The 20,855-nt window shown below is 41.1% G+C and overlaps 1 protein-coding gene across 6 annotated transcripts in view; it reads right to left on the reverse strand.

The window, feature by feature from the left end:
• The window catches only part of ubr5 (ubiquitin protein ligase E3 component n-recognin 5), a 166,482-nt gene that overhangs the window by 136,198 nt on the left and 9,429 nt on the right, over positions 1 to 20,855 (reverse strand). For all 6 annotated transcript variants that reach the window (XM_068032394.1, XM_068032393.1, XM_068032392.1 and 3 more), the window contains exons 2-3: positions 16,812 to 16,856; positions 5,913 to 5,994 (exon numbers count right to left, since the gene is read on the reverse strand). In XM_068032394.1, coding sequence (XP_067888495.1) covers positions 5,913 to 5,994; positions 16,812 to 16,856 — 127 coding nt within the window. The remainder of the gene's footprint in view (positions 1 to 5,912; positions 5,995 to 16,811; positions 16,857 to 20,855) is intronic.

The raw sequence follows: 20,855 nt of genomic DNA on the forward strand, positions 1-20,855 counted from the left end.
TAAATGATTTGAGTTACAGTTCCACGTAAATGCCAGTTAACATTTTGTAGTAGAAAAACATCCCTTCATCATTTCAGCCTCCTGATATAAGGTGGTAACCAAACATACTTCACTACACTTTTTTTTTTGCTTTCCTTACTTCTAGATCTTCCTTAATTTTTTCCTCATTTTGCTCCTTAACATTATTATTAGCTCTTTTGCTGTGCTCCAGTCCTTCTGACCCACTTCTAGGAGTTCTCTTTCTTAGCACCTGTTCCCTCTTTTGAGAGACTTACATTTTTAGCTAGTTGTCCAAAAAATGTTGCTCCCTTCTTTCCTTTTTCTCACTGCATGCTTAAGGTCGTTCCACACCAGTGCTCTCTGTCTTTCCTTTCTCTTAAATCTAAAGCAAGCCATGCATAGGAAAATGCTACCAGTACTTAAAGATGACCAATTATTACATGAGCTGTAGGATAAATACAAATTCCGCTACATTAAATATCAGCATTTTAAAGTTCTAAATCTTTATACTGCACATCAACTGCGGCACTAGGAATGCAGATATAACCCAGCTTTCAAGCACAAAATATGCTTGACTTGCAATTAAAAGCCTTCAAAAATTATAAACTCAGTGTGGCCATCAAGAAACTACACATTCTCAATAAGTTAAAATAACTGAATTCTGCAAGAGGTATTGGAAGGGATTCAGCTTCAATTTCCTAAGTAAATCTCATGCCCCTCCATAACCTCAGGTGCAACTTTAGTCATCCATAGTTAAACTGCAGTGTTCACCCAGGAAATACAATAGACCCTTTGCTGTGTTTACGAACGATTGGAATCATACATGTGCATTCGCCTGTCTCGAAGCAAGATGGACTGAAAAGCACTCGAGACGGGAGACAATTATAAACCGAAGTGGTTTATTTTACATAAAATAAATGAAGACAACACAGTTTATACAGCAAGATTCATCTATTTCCTGCCACTTCTGCTACCATTAAATATAATGCGACTGTCAACGCTCTAAGGAGAAATTTAGTAACTGTTCCAAATCCAACTCTTTTGTTAACAGACAACACAGAGATCCTCTAAACCCTCCCATAAATCAGTGTGCAAAGGAAATTGGCCCACTGAGCTATATTATCACACTGAATAACATGCCTTCACTTTAATGTGGGGCCATCTGGCACCTGTCTGTGTGCAGCTAAACTCCTTGCTGGGCAATGAATGAAAACCATTCTCAAAGCTGAACAAACATGTAAAATTAAATAGTTTAAATGGTCATTATACTTTCCCCCAGGAACTCTTAACACAAAATTATCCTAACCTCATGCCTTCCAGCTTTAAAAAGTTAGATTTTGCCTATAAAATTAACCTTATAGCAATATCAAAACAAAATTAAGAGACAATCTCTTCAAGTCATGCAACTAAGTGTTTCAACATCCATCATAGCCCAAAGAGGCAGAACACTACATATCAGATGAAATTGACCGATCCTTATGTTTGATGTGGATTGTGCATTAACGTAATGAAATATTTCCCTGCACTGAAAACTCCAATTCAGTGATTGATCAAAAGCACAGGATTCATTGTCTTAGAATTCTTGCCCTTGTACACACTTCTTGTTGTCACAATTCTTTACTGTATCATTTTATCACCCCTCAAATGTTTTAAAATAGTTTTAAAGCTTACTTTCACTTACCTGCGATTAGTTACTTCTTCCAATGTGACTTCTGGTCCTAAGTCTGTTGTTCTCTCAGCTTTAGTGATTCTGTTGATGCCTAAGTTTTGCATCTTCAGCAGTGAGACCTACTGCCCACAAGCTCCCAGTATATATATCTATTTATCTTTGGCACAGTTGACCTACCCAAAGTTTTCAACCTGAGCTGAACACTAAAAATTTTCTAGTTATACATCTTTGGTGTGCCACACTCCAGCACCTGGGTTCTGGGCCCCAAGCAGGGAATGGTGTTCTTTTTACTTTTCAATGCAGCCTTTGGGGTCAGCAGGAGTAATAATTTTATGTACCTTCATTTGCTGGCCAACCTCTAGTCATGTTTTCCCTGCAGCTGAAGGTAATGTTACAAAATGTTAACTGCTCCTGATTCATGGCCCCAAAATCTGCATTTAAAAAAAATTACACTTCCCATCTAGGTTGAAAACCCAGGGGTCAGCCAACTTGATCAGTGGCGCAGTGGTCAGCACCGCAGCCTCACAGCTCCAGGGACCTGGGTTCGATTCTGGGTACTGCCTGTGTGGAGTTTGCAAGTTCTCCCTGTGCCTGCGTGGGTTTTCGCCGGGTGCTCCGGTTTCCTCCCACATCCAAAAGACTTGCAGGTGATAGGTAAATTGGCCATTGTAAATTGCCCCGAGTGTAGGGAGGTGATAGGGAATATGGGATTACTGTAGGGTTAGTATAAATGGGTGGTTGTTGGTCGGCACAGACTCGGTGGGCCGAAGGGCCTGTTTCAGTGCTGTATCTCTAAAAAAATAAAAAATAAATAAAAAAATTCATGGCTTCGAGAAATGGAGATGGCCATAGATTGTTTTTATAAATAAAGACTGTGCCTAGCTCTTGGTTGGAAACCAAGACTTTTCAGGTCTGACCATGTTGCCAACCCATTTCACTCTAGTCAAGATTCACCCCTTATCACACCTATCTCCTCTGCACTCTACCACCCTTAACTTCCTGCACCTACAGCCCCTAACTTCTCTCCACTGCCCTTCAGTTAACCCAAAATCTCAATTTACAAAAATAAAACTAATATATTCAAGACTTGCTGATAGCCAACACTGGCAGGAAGATGTAACTGCAGCATAACCTCTGTTCACCTGAAGACCACAATCGGTCTCAACTCCCCTTTGTGCAATGCTGCAACTGATCAACTAAAACAAAAGTAAACTCTTTGCAATAACATTCTCATACTCTTTATTTTGTCTCTCAACCCCAATCCTAATGAGAATTTGGTCTTGAAGGCAACAGTGTGAAACTTGATTATGCGGTGCATCAGGAAGTCTAATAATGATTGAAAGTGTGTGTTTTTATTGATGAGAACACATTTAGTTGTGGAAACAAACCCAAAATAATTAAATATGTAAATTTACATTTCCAAAGTTACATGGTGAGAGAGATCACTGAGCTGAGTCGAACAATTCTCCCTCCCGCTTATAAAAGTCAGTCCTTGGATGATATCTCCTCTTCCTTTCCACTCCCTCTCACAAACATGCAGGACTGCCAAATCAAACAGCTTTTCCTCCTCCTCTTCAGAGGGATGCAACATGTGCTCAGACATGCTTCCTTGGCATCAGAACACACAGTGGCAGCAGTGTGTACCATCTACAAGATGCACTGCAGCACTGCACCAAGGCTCCTTAGACAGTACCTTCCAAACCCGCGACCTCTACCAACTAGAAGGACAAGGGCAGCAAATGCATGGGAACACCACCACCTGCAAGTTCCCCTCCAAGTCACACACCATCCTGACTTGGAACTATATCACCGTTCCTTCACTGTCACTGGGTCAAAATCCTGGAACTCCCTTCCTAACAGCACTGTGGGTGTACCTACCCCACATGGACTACAGCGGTTGAAGAAGGCAGCTCACCACCACCTTCTCAAGGGCAATAAATGCTGGCCTGGCCAGCAACGCCCACATCCCATGAATGAATTAACAAAAAATTCAAACACTGCTCAAGTGACCATCCTAATGATCCTATACCACAAGCATGAGCCCACATTAGCAAGGGTTGAACCACAAAAATTATCGTCGCGTTTAATTCTGCTCTTGTATAACATGCAAAGATGCCTGGCCAGCATTCAACACGAAGCTTTTTTTTTTAAAAAACTGTCGCCTACCTGGAACAGTGAGGTCAACTGTAGCAACACAGTGCCAAGAGCAACCCAAGGATTTTTGGATAAGATAATTATATATTTTTATTTTCAATCCATTCAGCAACCATTCCCAACAGAAGTCAGGCAACCTACGCAAAAAGTTGTCCAGAGTTTTATTGTGCTTTAAGATGGTCATTAATGTGCCCTGCAAGTTGCACACATGTGGCTGTGCAGCAACCCAGAAGGTATTGCGCAGGCCGCTCACAAGTTGTCCCCTTTAAGAGAACGCACGTGTATGGCAAAGCTAAAGAATTTAAAGCATATTGCAAAATCAAATGAGCAGGCCTTGCACAATAAAAACATTTAGAGACATTACTGATGGTCAGTCTCAAAAAATGTTATTTTCTAACTATTGTTACCTATCCAACTTCAGTTTAGGTCATAAATTATACAAAAAATACATCACAAAGCCCCAAAGGCAATGCAGAGAAGGACCACAAGATTGAACCCTAGTATCTAAGGACCAATGTATAAAGGTGTACTACAAAAACTTTCATCTTGGAAAATAGGGTAAATAGAGACGGGTTCTAATATAGATATAGTATGCGAGGTATTAAGCAACACAAACGGTAGACTGGGAAAAGTGCTTGAAGTTAAACCACTACTTCTTTTGGGCCTCCTTATCTCGAGAGACAATGGATACGCGCCTGGAGGTGGTCAGTGGTTTGTGAAGCAGCGCCTGGAGTGGCTATAAAGGCCAATTCTGGAGTGACAGGCTCTTCCACAGGTGCTGCAGAGAAATTTGTTTGTTGGGGCTGTTGCACAGTTGGCTCTCCCCTTGCGCCTCTGTCTTTTTTCCTGCCAACTACTAAGTCTCTTCGACTCGCCACAATTTAGCCCTGTCTTTATGGCTGCAGGACAATAAAACATATGCATCAACTGCTAAAAGGAAAGCACAGGAGTGATATGATGAGAGCTCCTTCATGCAGAGAGAGATCAATACAACAACTTGCAGTTATATAGAGAGTTGAATGAAGTAAAATATCTCAGCACTTTACAGGAGAATAATCACCAAGCCAAAGGAAGACATTAGAAGGGCCAGCGTACACATGGAACCTTGCAATATGTCTTTGGATGATGTTGCGGTGGGGATGTCCAAGGAGACGGGAAGAGTCTTCCTGGCAAGGCAGTGAAGGCAAAAATTCAAATCCTTCAAGATTGGTCAGACAGTGTAATAGGGGAACAATATATTTAAAGATGAGCTATACTGGGTTGAAATTCCATGTACACTACTATACTTTTATTTGCTTAGGATGCTAGAAAATTTAAAGGTCTACAGCCAGTTTTTTTCCTCTAATTTCAGGGCTACTCCAGTAGGATATGTAATTCTATTTAAACAGAAAAGGTGCAACTTGTTTATACAAATATACAGTGAAATGTTGATGAGATTCACAAAGGTGGAAGAAAAAAAAATCACAAATACTTCCATCAAACATGCAGCTTCCCCATTTTTGATAGCCACCTAAAAACATGGCAAGACAGAGTAGTTGATGCTCCGAGTGACCTCTGTGCTGTAAGGCAAATACAAATTTCAGAACTATGCGCACCCACTTGTGGTCTTGGCACTGTAGAATTGTTGTGCAATATAAATTGCGTGGCATAAACAGCAGCAGAGCTGGAAGCAAGAACTGGATAATTAAGACTACTGATTTATGACAAACAGTGAAATAAAGTGGACGGAATTACAAAATCGAGTTCACAAAACACCATAAAACTACCGCAATACACATTAATTGAAGTAATCTATAACACTGCATACAATTTTATTTTAAACCTTTCCTTTGCTGGAATACATATTGAAATTAAATGATTATACACTGAAGTTGGATCTCTTAACTTGCTTTGTCATTGCAAACAAATTTCATTTTTAACCACATTTTCAAATGGGTATATGGTATTTATTTTTGAATCTCTTCCCCCTCAAAGTACAAGCCACTTCAGGAATTATATTTAAATAAGAAAAATCATTTACAAGTTATCATTGCAGATAAGCATTATAGATTTAATCATTTAATAGACATTCTTAATAAATATACACTACCTCTAGGAGAAATGCAGCATGGTTTGGTCCCACCACGCACTGCTTAATTGTGGCCTGTTCCAAAACATTCAGAGGCGGGTGACTGGAAAGAAATTACAAAGTCACTCAAGATGTAAAACACTGTACAAAATGCTTAAAATGTGTTGTTCGCTTTACCATTTCAAGCCTATTTACACTCTGCATTTCTTGGTCAACAACCTGGAGACCTACTCCCAAGCCTCCATCGATGTCATTTCATAGCTTACTACCAGTACACACCCAAAACGATCTGTCCCTGGCATCTCTGCATGCCTGCACAGGTCATGACTGAAAAGTCATACAGTTAACTTCAGATTATAAAGCTGTGTTCTACCATTCGATGTTGTATTCCAAAACCACTGCACAATTCCTGAATATATGCAATTCAAACTGCCAAATGCCATGACCAAAATTAACTTATCCAAACTTAACACACGAGAACACGTAGTGGAGCAAAATTATCAGTTGCTAACTTGCAGTAAAACACTACCAATTATGTTTTATTTCAAAAGGAGCCCACTATCAAAGGACATTAGGACTTGTAAGACAGTCATTTTAGTTTTAAGAGTACTCCAGAATAAGCCTTTGAGCAAATGGAAGATGCTTTATACAAATAAAAAAATTTTGACAATTGGTCATATTAGGCCTGTACCAAGAATCAACCAACACAGTGATTTTCAGACCGAATGACAAATGTCTCAATATTGAAAATAGTCTTTTCCCAATGGTAGACTGAAACTAGCAAATTTTAAAACCACCACCTCAACTGGAATAAGCTGTATACTGCATTGTAATTGTTGCACATTTCCCTCACAAAACAAACCAGAAATTTAGTGCGAGTTCAGACTCCTCCAAATAAGTGATTAAAAATTAGCAAGATCATCTGAAGACTTCAACATTACTTTGCGATTTAATATTTGAGGTCTTTTTTTTTTAAAAAAAACCTCAATGTTTAATTTATCCCACAAATGTTAGGAACCAGGCTCTTGGAGAATGGATCTGGCAAGAAAATGGGTTACAGCAGGAAATTCTGGCTCAGAATTGAAACAATGAAATCGCAATGTACAAGTTTAATAAAATATGGTATTATCCCTTATAAATGTAGTTGAATACTGAATCCTATAATTATGCTAGAAATTCAACAATGACATAAAATTGGAAGAATATAACATTTTGATGATGGCTGAACTGTGCATATCAGCAAAACAAATTAAACTTCAATTTCAAAAACAGGAGTGATGATTTTGAAACCATATATTTAACGATTTATGCAATGTTCATGAACATTGCATAAAAAATTAGACTGAAAAATGTTTCAGCACACCAGATTTAGTCTTAATTCACAACTTTCTTTGTTCAACCTTTTAACTACTTAAACAAAAGTTAGAATGTTGCTTACTGACACCAGCAGCAAGTTATGAACTATGGCTCTATTAGTGCTACAAAACAATATAGATGTCCTTGGCAAAATCATTGGAAAATTGAACAGATTAAAACCAAGTTTTGAAATGTTCTCAAGTGAAGGCACCCACAATTTACCATAACTTCTAACTGGTTCTGTGAAACTACATTAACTCTTATATTTAGGATACATGCAAATCAGCATTTTAAATAACGGTAGGCCGCTAATTCACAAGTAAAATTCCCCTCAAACAGGTGTACTGAGAAAAGGAAATGGGGAGAGAAAATGGAAATAGAAGAAAACAGGAGATTGTAGATCTAAATTCCACTTCAGGACTGGAGTGCAGAAATCTGATACTTCAATGCAGTACTGTACTGTCCAGAATTTTTTGGACTTATAATCAGGACATTGCACTACTTTTCCATTTAACATATATTCCCTCTTCTGGTTCTTGCTCCCATACGAATTTCACACTTAATATTTAATTTTATCTACATATGTTGGTCCAGCTAACTATAGAAAATAGGCTTTCAAACTGTAGTCTGTGGATTTCTCTGTACATGAGCAATGTAAAGAATAACTGGAAATGACTGATATCATCGGGATCCAATGCTTTTGGATCAAAAAGTTAATTGCTTTGATGGGAGCAGATATTTTTGTATCGCGACTTACTAGCATGTTACTTCTGGTGCTATATAATTTTTTTAAAAGGCTTCCTGAAAAAATAACCCTTTTCCTTTGGGCAGCTAACTTTGCCTTTTGGTGTGTGCCAATATTTACATGGAAACTCCCTCTCAGCAGAGAAAAATTTAAAAACCATTGAACCAGAAGATGCAAGTCATCCAGATACATCCCTCTCCCAACTTTATTCCCTCCCTAGCACCTCATCCCCAATTTAATGTTACAACAATATTAATGGATTTCCTACGATGTGCTTATTGGAGTTAAAAGACCGTGTTCCACTGAGCATTCTGTGAACAATGAATCCTAAAGGACTACCAAGACAGCTGTATGACGTGATGGAAGTTAAATGTTTATAAGGACAGACATTTTTTTGTGGAGTTACAGTGCGAGAAGAAAGTGTTTGAGAGATTAAACTAATTTTTTTTCTGTATTCTAGTCTCTGTTCCCTCATAGATACACTGGGATTAACAGTAATGTAGAACTCATCATTTCATTCAACCCAAAAGTCCTTTAATTGAAGTCGTCCCTCAAATCCACAGAAATTAACCAAAAGTACCAGGATGTTGAAGACTTCAGATAAAAGGTAAACTGTGGTGGTGGAGCAATGCATCATAACCCCAGGTACTTTTTGGTCTGAAATGAATGTACAGCCCTCAAGGTGTGCTCAACCAAGGCAATGTCTGGCTCAGGCACACAGCTTTCAAGCAGTATTTTAGAAACAAAAAATATGGCACAGAAGGGGGCCCTGCGACCCATTGTGCCTGTGCCAGCTAAAAGCCTTATCCATCCTAATAGCACATTCCATCTCTTGGTCCGTAGCCTTGGTTAAGTGCATATCCAAGTTTGTTTAGGGCTACTGCCTTTACCACCCTTTCAGACAATGAGTTCCAGTCCCCACCATCCTCTGGGCGAAAGCATTTCTGAACTCTCCTCTAATCATTCTACCAATTACTTTAAATCTATGCCCTCGATTCTTGGCCTCTCTGCTAAGGAAAATAGGTCCTTCCTATCCATTCTATCGAGGCCTTTCAATTTTATACACCTCAATTAAATCTCCCCTCAGCCTCCTTTGCTGCAAGAAAAACAACCACAGCCTATCCAATCTTTCCCCATAGCTAAAATTCTCCATTCCTGGCAACATGCTCGTAAATCTGCACCCTCTTAGGTGCGATCACATCCCTCCTGTAATGGGATGGCCAGAAGTGCATGCAGTAACTGTGGGCTAACTAGTATTTTATACCGCATATGTATTTTAGTACTATTTTATACCTTATACTGTTCGAGCATAACTTCCCTGCTCTTATATTTTATACATCAGCTAATAAAGGGAAGTATCCCTTCTTAATCACCTCATCTACCTGTCCAACCACCTTTAGGGATCTAGGAGTATGCACTCCAAGGTCTCTTGGTTCCTCTACACTTCTCTATCAAACCATTTATTGCATATTCCCTTGCCAAGTTTGTCATCTCCAAATGCATGACCTCACTTCTCTGGATTGAATTCCATTGGCCACTTTTCTGCCCACATTGCCAGCCCATTGATATCTTCCTGCAGTCTGCAGCTTTCTTCCTCCCTATCACCACACAGCTAATTTTTATACCATCTGCAAACTTAACTTTGCCTCCTACATTTAAGTCTAAATCATTGATATATACTATAAAAAGCAAGGGACCCAATACAGAGTCCTGCAGTCCTTCCAGTCACAAGAACACTAGCTGACCATGACCCTTTGCTCCCGCTACTGAGCCAATTTTGGATCTAACTTGTTAGTTGTCCTTGGATCCCACGGGCTTTTACTTTTCTGGCCAGTCTGCCATGTGGGAACTTGCAAAAAGCATTGCTAAAATCTACACAGACTACAGCAAATGCGCTACCCTCTTTGACCCTCCTTGTTATTTCCTCAAAAAAAATTCAAATTAGTCAAACATGACCTTCCCTTAACAAATCCATGCTGACTGCCCCTGATTAATCCATGCCTTACTAAATGATGATTTATACTTTACAGTAATTTGCCCACCAAGGTTCGGCTGACTGGCCTGTAATTTCACCTTTTTAAAAAGGTGAAATGTTAGCAATCCTCCAGCACACCTGTAGCCAGAGAGGACTAGAAAATGATGGTCAGAGCCTCCATTGTTTCCTCCAGCTCTTCTCTTAACAGTCTGGATACATTTCATCCATGCCTGGAGGTTGATCTGCTTTCAAAGATGCTGAACGCCTTTATATTTCCTTTCTCATAATTTTTATTCCATCCATTACTTCGTACTCCTCTTTAACTAGAATATCTGTACCGTCCTCTCTTTTGCGAATACAGAAATAAAGTATTCATTAAGATCTGTCCCCACATCTTCCGTCTCCATACACACGTTATCTTTGATATCTAATAGACCCTACTCTTTCCTTAGTAATCCTCTTGATCTTAGTGTATTTAAAAAAACATCTTTGGATTTTCCTCGACTTTAACTGCCAACATTTTTTCATGCCCTCTCACTGCTTTGCTAATTTCCTTTTCAATTTCACCTTGCATTTTCTATACTCCTTTAGGCTTTCTCTCTTGGTATCTGACATAAGGTTCCCTTTTCTGCCTTGTCCTTTCCTGTATGCTCTATGACATCTGCTGCAGGGGGGGGGGCATCTATATTTGAAAATACACCCATTTTCTTTATGGGAAAATGTTTGTTTTGAACCTTCTCCATCTCCTGCTTGAATGCCAGTAGCTGCTTCCAGTCCACTTCTGCCAAATCACATCTCAGCTTAATAAAACTGACCGTTCCCCAATTTAGAACTTTCACTCCAGGTCTATCTTCGCCTTTTCCATAACACTAAATTTAATCAGATTATGGTCACTACCACCAAAATGCTCTCCCACAGATGCCTCTTCCACCTGACCAGCTTCATCACTAAAGCTGAGTCCAGAACTACCCCTTCTCTTATTGGGCTAGCTATGTACTGGCTAAAAAAGAAAATGGATACGAACATACAAATTAGGAACAGGAGTAGGCCATTCAGCCCCTTCGAGCCTGCTCCGCCATTTAATAAGAACTCCTTCACTGTCTATTTTCTAACTTCTTTTGCTCTGCCTTCGATATTCACCAATTTTCTGCTTTTCATTTCCAGTTTTGTTTCTCTCCTGAATCAATGTCAGGTTACCAAGCCCTGCTAAGCTAGTTTAAGCCCTCAATAGCACTAGCAAACTTCCCTGCCACGATATTGGTCCCAACCCACCCAGCTTGCACAGATCATAATAGAGCATGGCGACCCGACATGTGTCAGGGTCGGGCCGGATCGGATCGGGCCAGGTCGGACACAGTAATAGCAGGTCGCCAAGGCAATGTACATTTGGACTCCGCACTAGTCTGCAGTGAGCGATTCCATCCAAGGTAGAGCACAATCTCTTTAATATAATCAGCTTTATTCTGGTGGTCGTGTCGGGTCAGGTCAGGCACAGGAAAAAATTAAAGGACTCTGGCCAGGTCGGGTTTCATTTGCAGACCCGAGCAGGCCCTTAGATCATACCTCCCCCAGAACCAGGCCCAATGCCCCAGGGAATTTAAAGCCATCCCTCCTGCACCATCTCTCCAGCCATGCAGTCACCTACACTATCCTTCTATTTCGGCACTCACTATCCCGTGGCACCAGGAGTAACCCTGAGATTACTACCTTTGACATCTTGCTTTCTAATTTCTCTCCTTGCTCACATTTGGCTGTAACATAATCCAAATGACTTCACATATATATGGAGCATGCTGGGTCATTTAGGCAGGCACACATTTGCAGCAGGGGAAGGTTACGCCAAACGAGGAGGCTGAAAGGTAGTGAATTTATTTGGGGGCTTAAATTTCACAGATCAAAAGTATAGCCAATTATCTGCATTATAAAAATATTCAACACAGCATCTTTAATATAAGAACTTTTACCATGGCACTTCACAGTAACTTTAACAATTTGTCACTAATCCAAGAGAGGCAATATTAAGACTAGGTTTTAAGACATATCATAACAGAGTTTAGATAGAAAGGTGAAGCGGAAGAGAGGCTTAGGGAGGGAATGTCAGAGCTTAGGGCCTAAACAGCTGAAAAAGCACCTGCCAACGGTAGGGCAAAGGGATTGTTAGGATGCACAAGACAGCCAGAATGCAGAGTTCTTGGAGAGCTGGAAGGCTGGAGCAAGTTAGAGACAGGGAAGACCATGGAGAGATTTGAACACTAGGATGAGAAGCAATGTAAGTCAGCAAGCACAGGGGTATTAGGTGAAGGGGACTTGATACAGGTTAGGATATGGGCAGAGTTTGGATGAGCTCCAGTTTATGGAGCGTGTAGGATGGGAGGCTGGCCAGGAGAGTATTGGAATTGATGAGGCTGAGATAACAAAAGCATGGATGAGTTCCATCAGCAGACAAGTTGAGGCAAGAGCAATGATGGGGCAACGTTACATAGGTCTTTGTGATGGAGAAGATACAGGATTGGAAGTTCAGCTCAGAATCCAACAGGATGTTGAGGTGGCAAACAGTCTGGATCAGCCTGAAACTATAGCCATGGAGGGAATGGAATTGGTAGAAAGGGAACTGAGTTTGTGGCTGGGTGGGTGCGGGTGAAGAACAGGACGAAGATAATAGCTTTGGTCTTGATATCCAATTGGAGGAAATTAGGACTAATTGAGGATTTAAGTTAATAAGTAGTCTGGCAAAGAGGCAGTGAAAGGGTCAAGAGTGGCGGTGAGGTATAGCTGGATGTCATCAGCATACATGGGAAACCTGATGTCATGTCTTCAAATGATGTCACCAAGTAGACAAGAAGTAGGATAGAGCCAAGGATTCTTGGGGGACTCCAGAGCTATGTGTGGGAGTCTCTGGCTACGAGTGGATAGATAGCAAGGGCAGTCCTACTGAGCTGGACATCTAAAGGAAAGGGGATGGTGTGGACAACCGTTTCAAAGTCTGCAGATAGATCAAGGATGAAGGAGGATAGTGCATCACGGCCATAGAGGATGTCATTTGCGACTTTGTTTAGGGCCGTTTCAGTGTTATGGTGGGGCGGAGGGGTTCAAACCTGGATTTGTGGGAAAGATGGGCACAGATTTAGGAAACAATTGTGTTATGGGGATGGCGATGGGATGCAGTTTCAAGGACAGAGAGGTCAAGGGTTGGTTTTTGAAGTGTGGGGGGGGTGGGGGGTGATGAAGGCAGATTTGAAAGCGAGTGCCCAAGGAGGGAACCATATTCAAAACATGATGCTCGTCATACACATGACTACACTGTACACAGTATTTTCCCCCAACTGTCCCACCTTCACTCCCAATGTTACCATGAAAAACAATTTTAGGTTTTTAAATGTTAAACACTGCTAGTTTTCACCTGCAATACTTCATTTCAATGCCAAGCTTTGCACCTGACAGGTTACGTACTCTCCTACCCTTCACTGAGAACACACAGATTTGTAATCAAGTTTCAAATGTAATTTAATTCCCTGCAGGTTCAAAGCCAAAAGTACAACTTTGAAGTTCCGACTGCAGCGTCATCCGGAGCAAGACAAAATGTCACTGCAGTCCTAATTACAAACCAGGCTGTACCATCTGTGCAGAATGTCACGTGTGCACAAATCAATGTCAATATCTGCTGCCATTCACACCAAAACCAGTCAACATTTTGTAACTTACTTCCTGCTTGACAAAACTAATTGCACACAATGCTCATCTACCAAGCTCTGTAAATGTAATTCAAATGCGATAAGTCTCGCACTTAATTCAGAGATGAAGCACAAATCGCGTGAAATGAAGTTGCCGCCTTCCCATGCTTTTGTACACAGATTTGATCCAGCACTGCAAACAAAACTCAGCTTTTTAGCTTAAATTACGCCAATAAAAGTGACTGGTGAAATATGCTTGAAATTCACTGCACTCTAAACAGGAACTTTCAGTATCTTGGAGCTCATTTATTAAAGGAATACAGCAGACAGCCAACTGAGAATCATGCACTGAATCTGACCCTACACAAACTCCACCCCAACCTGACAAACAAGTGCAGGTTATGCTGCAGCTACAGGTTTAAATGTTCTGGTCAGAACTCTGCATCAGATTCTGGAAGTCAAAACTACAGTTTACCTTACTACCAGTTACCAGATTTACTGCAATTTACATACCCCAAGGTGGCACTGCACATGACAAATATAGACTGAGCACAAGTAACACATATGCCAGTTTTAGCAAAAAATGCATGGATTGCTCCCGGAACTGAAGCAACAGTAAACAGCTTGAACTCCTTCCTGTACAGGAAGCGTGAACTGACCGAAGTGTACTGTTATCTAAATGTAGGTAGATTTTCAGTGGCTTTTTAGGTACCAAGAAACATCTAGTTTTAGCATTTGTCTCTTTGCTGTGAATGCTATATAATTAATAATGACCTTACTTTCAAGCACTGATATATACCATTAACCTTAGACAATATTTTTAATCTCTGGATTTCCATGCAACACATTTCTAGAGACTGGCCAAATATGTACTGGAACTGATATTGAAATGTCCACCCTACACATTTGCGGCACATTGCTAGATTCAGTTGCAGTCCAAGGTGCCAACTTTAAAAGGAGATGCACTGGGATTTTTTTTTTTTTTTTAAACTGAGCATCTCCTGACAATGCAGAGCATACGCAGAGCGATAGCTGGCATTAGTGTGTCCGATCTTTTGTCATCTTGCCAGTATGAGTCGGCACACGCGCTCAGCAATGTCACCAAGTAATGACATCAGAGTGTTTCACCCCGCAATGGTTGCAATCAGCGCCTCCATTCCCCCCCCCCACACCGCGCCATCCCCCCCCCAATCCCATCAAACAGTACCGCAATTGCCACCTCTCTCCAGCACCCGTATGCTCGCCTCTCCATCCGGCTGCTCCCAACCGCTTGCTGCTCTCTTCCCACCTCGCAGCATCCCTCGCTTGCTGCTCGCTCCACCCCCCACTGCTTTTCCGGGCAGCAAGGCAGGGAGCGAGCGATGGGAGGGAACAGAAAGCAGACAGGCGCGGGAGAGAATGGTGGGATGGTGCAAACAGGCAGGCACAGGAGAGGAATGAAACGAATTGGCAAATCGCAGGAGTGAGCGTGAAACTGAATGCGGCGATTGCAGAAGGGAGTGGGGACGAGAAGCGGCAACTGAGGGATGGCGAGGGGTACTGTTTTTTTGGGGGGGGGGGGGGTAGAGGCAGCAATTGCAGCCATTGAGGCGTGATGGGGTTTGGGTTCAATTCTTCGTGGCAAATTGCGCCAATTTTATTACTGGCAGCTACCCGAGAGGTCACAGACAGTGACATTACAGTTAATGAGGCTGCATTTACGCATGTGCCAGTAGTGCGCCACCTAGTGGTTGGGTTGTCAAACAGCCTTTTTTTTAAAAAAGGCTGTAACACTTCATTCCTCATGGGGTAAAATCAAGAAACAAACACCTCACACAGCAGATCCCACTTCTCTTTACTGTAACTTGAAAGATACATTGGGCTTGACTGTAGCATGTCAATCAGTTTCACATTTACTGGTAAACAGACAAATGCATACACAGTCCCGCAGACTGCTCTGATCACTAGCTACACCACGAGAATTTTAACACTTCTAAGGAAGAGCATTTATAGTAGCTTATCAGTTTCATGATATCCCAAAGCATTTCACACCTATAAATTACTGTTGGAGTGAAGTCACTTATGGGGTCAAATGACAATTTTACAGAGCAGTGGTTTCACAAATACCAAATTAAATTAATTAAATTTCTTTATGATGGTGTTAGTTGAGACAGGAATGTTGTACATGTCAGCAGGAAAACTCCTCTTCTCTGAAGAGTACTGTGGGATCATTTCCATCTACCTAAACACATAGGCGTTCCTCTGGTTTAATGATAGCACCAGCGACAATGCAGCACTCCCTCGATAATGCACTCAGTGTCAGCCTAGACTTTGTATTCCAATCCTACAACCTTGAAACTCAAGAGCTAAGAGTGCTAACAACTGAGCAAAGCTGGCACCGGGCCAAAGGTGAGTTGGTAAGACTGTGGGGAAAGACCAGAGATCAAAGAGCGCCACCAGCAGAGAAAATACAATGGCACTGTTTTGCAGTTTCTATGGCCAACCTTATTATGATTAACTACAAACACCAATTAATATATTGCATCATTTAGTTGAAATTGATTAAATTTAAGAGCATTTGTATTGCTAACATTAAGACAAACTTAAAAGGCTTCAGGTAAACCCATTAAGTTTGTCAACTCAGCATAGAAAATCTACTACACTGTAATCATCATTCTTACACCAGTAGTGCATTCATCAGTTACTGGGAAATAATCTAAACACAAAGAGGGTTGCCAAATCCAAGTCTGTTTACAAAAGCCACAGATAGAAAACATATACAACAGTCAAGTATCAGCAGACAGGAATAAAGCCTAAGTTAGCAGCATTCAGACTGCATCACTGGTCTATTCCAGAGTACACAAACCCTGTGTACAACTGATCTCTACATGTGGAATAAAAAGGAAAGCACAATCCCTCCCTATCCTAAAATTTCAACATTAAGAGCACAAATTGTTTATTCTCGGCACTGAACTATAAAGGTTCCAGTTAGCATTTCAAAAGACAATTTTCTATCTTTCACTCTGTAAAAAATTGACTCAATGAAATTTAATTCAACAAACCCAAACTGCAATAGGTACTTAAGATTTGGTCAGTCTAAAATTAGCAGTAAAGTAAAACATTTAAACCTCTACAACACAAGCAGAACTGAGCACAGTAACAAAACAAAAATGGAAGTTAAATATTCACAATACCTGCTAAGATTGAACTTGTTGAGTTTTTCCGATACTTCTCGTAATCTGTAAAGAAATAAGTCTAGTTGAAGCAATACAATAGTAAAATTTATCACTTCAGTTACTCAGTGGTTCTCCACCATCCTTTTCCAATTAATAAGGAAACGTCTTACAACTCCAACTTCAACGTGTGTTACGATACTGTTCCTAAACTATATGTACTATCTACTGAAGATGAAACTGTGGAGAATTTCTACACCTAAATTGTAATTACAAAATGCTAAATAACGTTGACTATAATTTCATTACTGTACTAACTACACTGCAGAGCATTTAAAGAATTTGCCTTATGCTTTTTGTAGATGGAGCCACACAAGATTACAGACACCACATAAAACTAAGTTTAATTTCACAAAATATTTAAATTTTGGTTACCTTCAGTGTAATGTTGCTTTATAAAAATATGTGGTGCAAAATAAAATCAACACATGTGGAGTGCACATATTTACACCAGTACTCTCTTAGAACACGATAACTGTGTACTTCGTCATTTACCTTTGCAACTGTCATTAAAACTCTCTGGGGTAGGCTTACCATACTGGTTAAGAGGCTATCTGTAAGCCAAATACCATTTACATATTTAGATCCCATTCTACTTTTTCCCTGTCAGCTTACAAGCTTATGAAAAGAGGCTGTCCCAGGTAATATGAGATACATTGCCTGATCCTCAACAACATTCCCCAGAAATTACATCTTTATAAAATTTAGTAGTTGCACATAATGCAAATGTTATTTGTTCGGGAGATATGGGCATTGCAGACAAGGCCAGCATTTATTGTCCATCCCTAATTGCACTTGAGAAGGTGGTGGTGAGCTGCCTTCTTGAACCACGGCAGTCTATGTGGGGTAGGTACACCCACAGTGCGGTTGAGAAGGGAGTTCCAGGATTTTGACCAAGCAACTGTTAAGGAACAGCGATATTGTTCCAAATCAGGATGGTGTGTCGCTTGGAGAGGAACTTGCAGGTGGTGGTGTTCCCATACAACTGCTGCCCTTGTCCTTCTAGGTGGTAGAGGTCGCAGGTTTGGAAGGTGCTGTCGAAGGAGCCTTGATGCATTGCTGCAGTGCATCTTGTAGATGGTACACACTGCTGCCACTGTGTGTCGGTGGTGGAGGGAGTGCCAATCAAGCAGGCTGCTTTGTCCTGGATGGTGTCAAGCTTCTTGAGTGTTGTTGGAGCGGCACCCATCCTGGCAAGTGGAGAGTATTCCATCACACTCCTGACTTGTGCCTTGTAGATGGTGGACCGGCTTTGAGGAGTCAGGAGGCGAGTTACTCACTGCAGGATTCCTAGCCTCTGACCTGCTCTTGTAGCCACAGTAGTTGTATGACTTCCAGTTCAGTTCCTGGTCAATGGTAGCCCCCAGGATGTTGATAGTGGGGGATTCAGTGATCGTAATGCTGTTGAATGTCAAGGGGAGGTGGTTGGATTCTCTCTTGTTGGAGATGGTCATTGCCTGGCATTTGTGTGGCACGTATGTTGCTTGCCACTTATCAGCCCAAGCCTGGATATTGTCCAGGTCTTGCTGCATTGCTACACGGACTGCTTCAGTAGTTGAGGAGTCACAAATGGTGCTGAATATTGTGCAACCATCAGCGAGCATCCCCACTTCTGACCTTATGATTGAAGGAAGGTCATTGGTGAAGCAGCTGAAGATGTTTGGGCTGAGGACACTACCCCGAGGAACTCCTGCAGTGACGTCCTGGAGCGGAGATGATTGACCTCCAAAAAACACAACTATCTTCCTTTGCGCTAGGTATGACTTCAACCAGCGGACAATACGACTTCAACCAGCGGAGAGTTTTCCCCGATTCCATTGACTCCAGTTTTGCTCGGGCTCCTTGATGCCATACTCGGTCAAATGCTGCCTTGATGTCAAGGGCAGTCAGTCTCACCTCACCTCGAGTTCAGCTCTTTTGTCCATGTTTGAACCAAGGCTGTAATGAGGTCAGCTGCTGAGTGGCCCTGCAAATTTACAGATCCTAAAATAAAAGCAAAACACTGCAGATGCTGGAAATCAGAAATAAAAACAAAGTTCTGGAAATACTCAGCAGATCTGGCAGCATCTGTGAAGAGAGACAGAGAATTAACGTTTCAGGTCTGCTTGTCCGATATCCAGTACTGGATGAGCTGAAATGTCCTCTAATTAAACATTAGGAAGACTGAAGATATTGTCTTCGATCCCCATCATAAACTCCATTCCCTCATCACCGATACCACGCGCTCTCTGGCCACTGTCTCAGGCTGAACCCTCAAGCCCGATTTGATCCTGAGCTGAGATTCCCACCCTATATCCTTGCCTTCAAAAACCACCTATTTTCATCTCCATAATACTGCCCGTCACCATCTGCTGCTAAGATCGACATCCATGCTTTTGTTACCTCCAGTTGACTATTCCAATGCTTTACTGGCCAGCCTCCTACTTTCCATAAACTGATACTCATCCAGAACCGTAGTGCCCATAATTTAGTTCGCTAAGAAGCCCGTTTACCCACCACCTGTGCTCACTGACCTACAATGGCTGCCAGTCCAGCAAAACCTCAATTTTAAAACCTCTCCATGGCTTCTCTCCTCCCTATCTCCAACCTCATCCAGCTCTGCAGCCCTCCAAAAATTGTTTCTCCAACTCTAGCCTCTTGTGCATCCTATACTTCCTTTCCCCCCACCATTGTCAGCTATATCTTCAGCTGTCTAGGCCCTAAGGTTTGGAGTTCTCTCCCAAAGCCTCTCCATCTTCCTCTTCCTTTAAGGCACTGCTTAAAACCTATTTTACCTGTCAATTACCTTGTTTGGCTCAGTGCCAATTTTTGTTTGATTACTCTTTTGTAAAAAGTGCCTTGGGATGTTTTACAACGTTATAGGTGCTACAATCAATATTATTGCTGAGTTCAATGAAAAGCACCCATTTTCAAACTGCTGTTGTCGAAACCAATAGTTTAAGTTGGACTTTATTCGCATTGACTCTCAGATGCAAACATTACCCTTCAACAAAGATCACAAATATATTTTGGATGCGCTTCTCCCCACGATAAAATAAGTTGTCAACAGAAACAAGTTACATACAGTGAACAGAAGACATAGTATAAACATATAACCACACATGGGGCTGAAAAATTACTCTTTAGAAACTACTGGACTTATTTTTTTCATTTCAAGTCTTCAACTAGGAACCTGGACTGCACGTTCTCTTCAAAGCCAATACCATTTTATTTGCTAACAGGTATGTAACCTCCACCATTAGCACTCCACCTCTAATTTCTTTCAGCTACTTGGCCAAAAGCCAACAAGATTTGTTTATGGTGAGCATGCATCTTGTATACATCAAATAATCTGCAAAGTACTCCTATGAGTCTGGACTCTTAATGGAAAGTCAACGCTATTATAGTTGCCAACCTCTCTTGAATTGTCCCATTTGATCTGTTCTTACAATTGGTGCATACCAATGTTTTCAAAAATGATTACTATATGCTTTGTGCTTAGTAATATAATGCAGTTGAAGTCTTACTCATGGAGATCAGCTGCTGAACAAAGGCTTTCAAAATTCTTCTGCTAACCAGTTTCCACTTCTCATACTTTTATACCCTGCCCATCACTGTTTTGATTTCCCTGATACTTAGGTCTTCTGAACTTTAATACTCCACAAAGATATGATCCCAAATAAGTTTGCAACTCACAAACTCTCAATACCTCTCGATTGATAGAGATATTGTGCAAATGCCACACTGCATCAATGAATGCTCAACTGCAATCACCAGTTCAAAGCCACAGTATGCCTAAAAAGTTATCAAAGTACACTGCATTTAACAAAAACCCAAATACTGCAGATGCTGCAAATCTGAAAATTTTTTTTTTTTAAAAGATGCTGGAAACACTTAGCAAGCTAGGTACAGCACCTACGAAAAGAAGCTACAAGTCAATATTTCAGACATAGCTGTTCACTGTGATCTAAAGGAAAATACCTGAAACGTTAACTTGTTGCTTCTCTTCACAGATGCTGTGCCTGA

The sequence above is a fragment of the Heterodontus francisci genome, chromosome 5 (assembly GCF_036365525.1).
Source record: "Heterodontus francisci isolate sHetFra1 chromosome 5, sHetFra1.hap1, whole genome shotgun sequence".
Classification (NCBI taxonomy): domain Eukaryota; kingdom Metazoa; phylum Chordata; class Chondrichthyes; order Heterodontiformes; family Heterodontidae; genus Heterodontus; species Heterodontus francisci.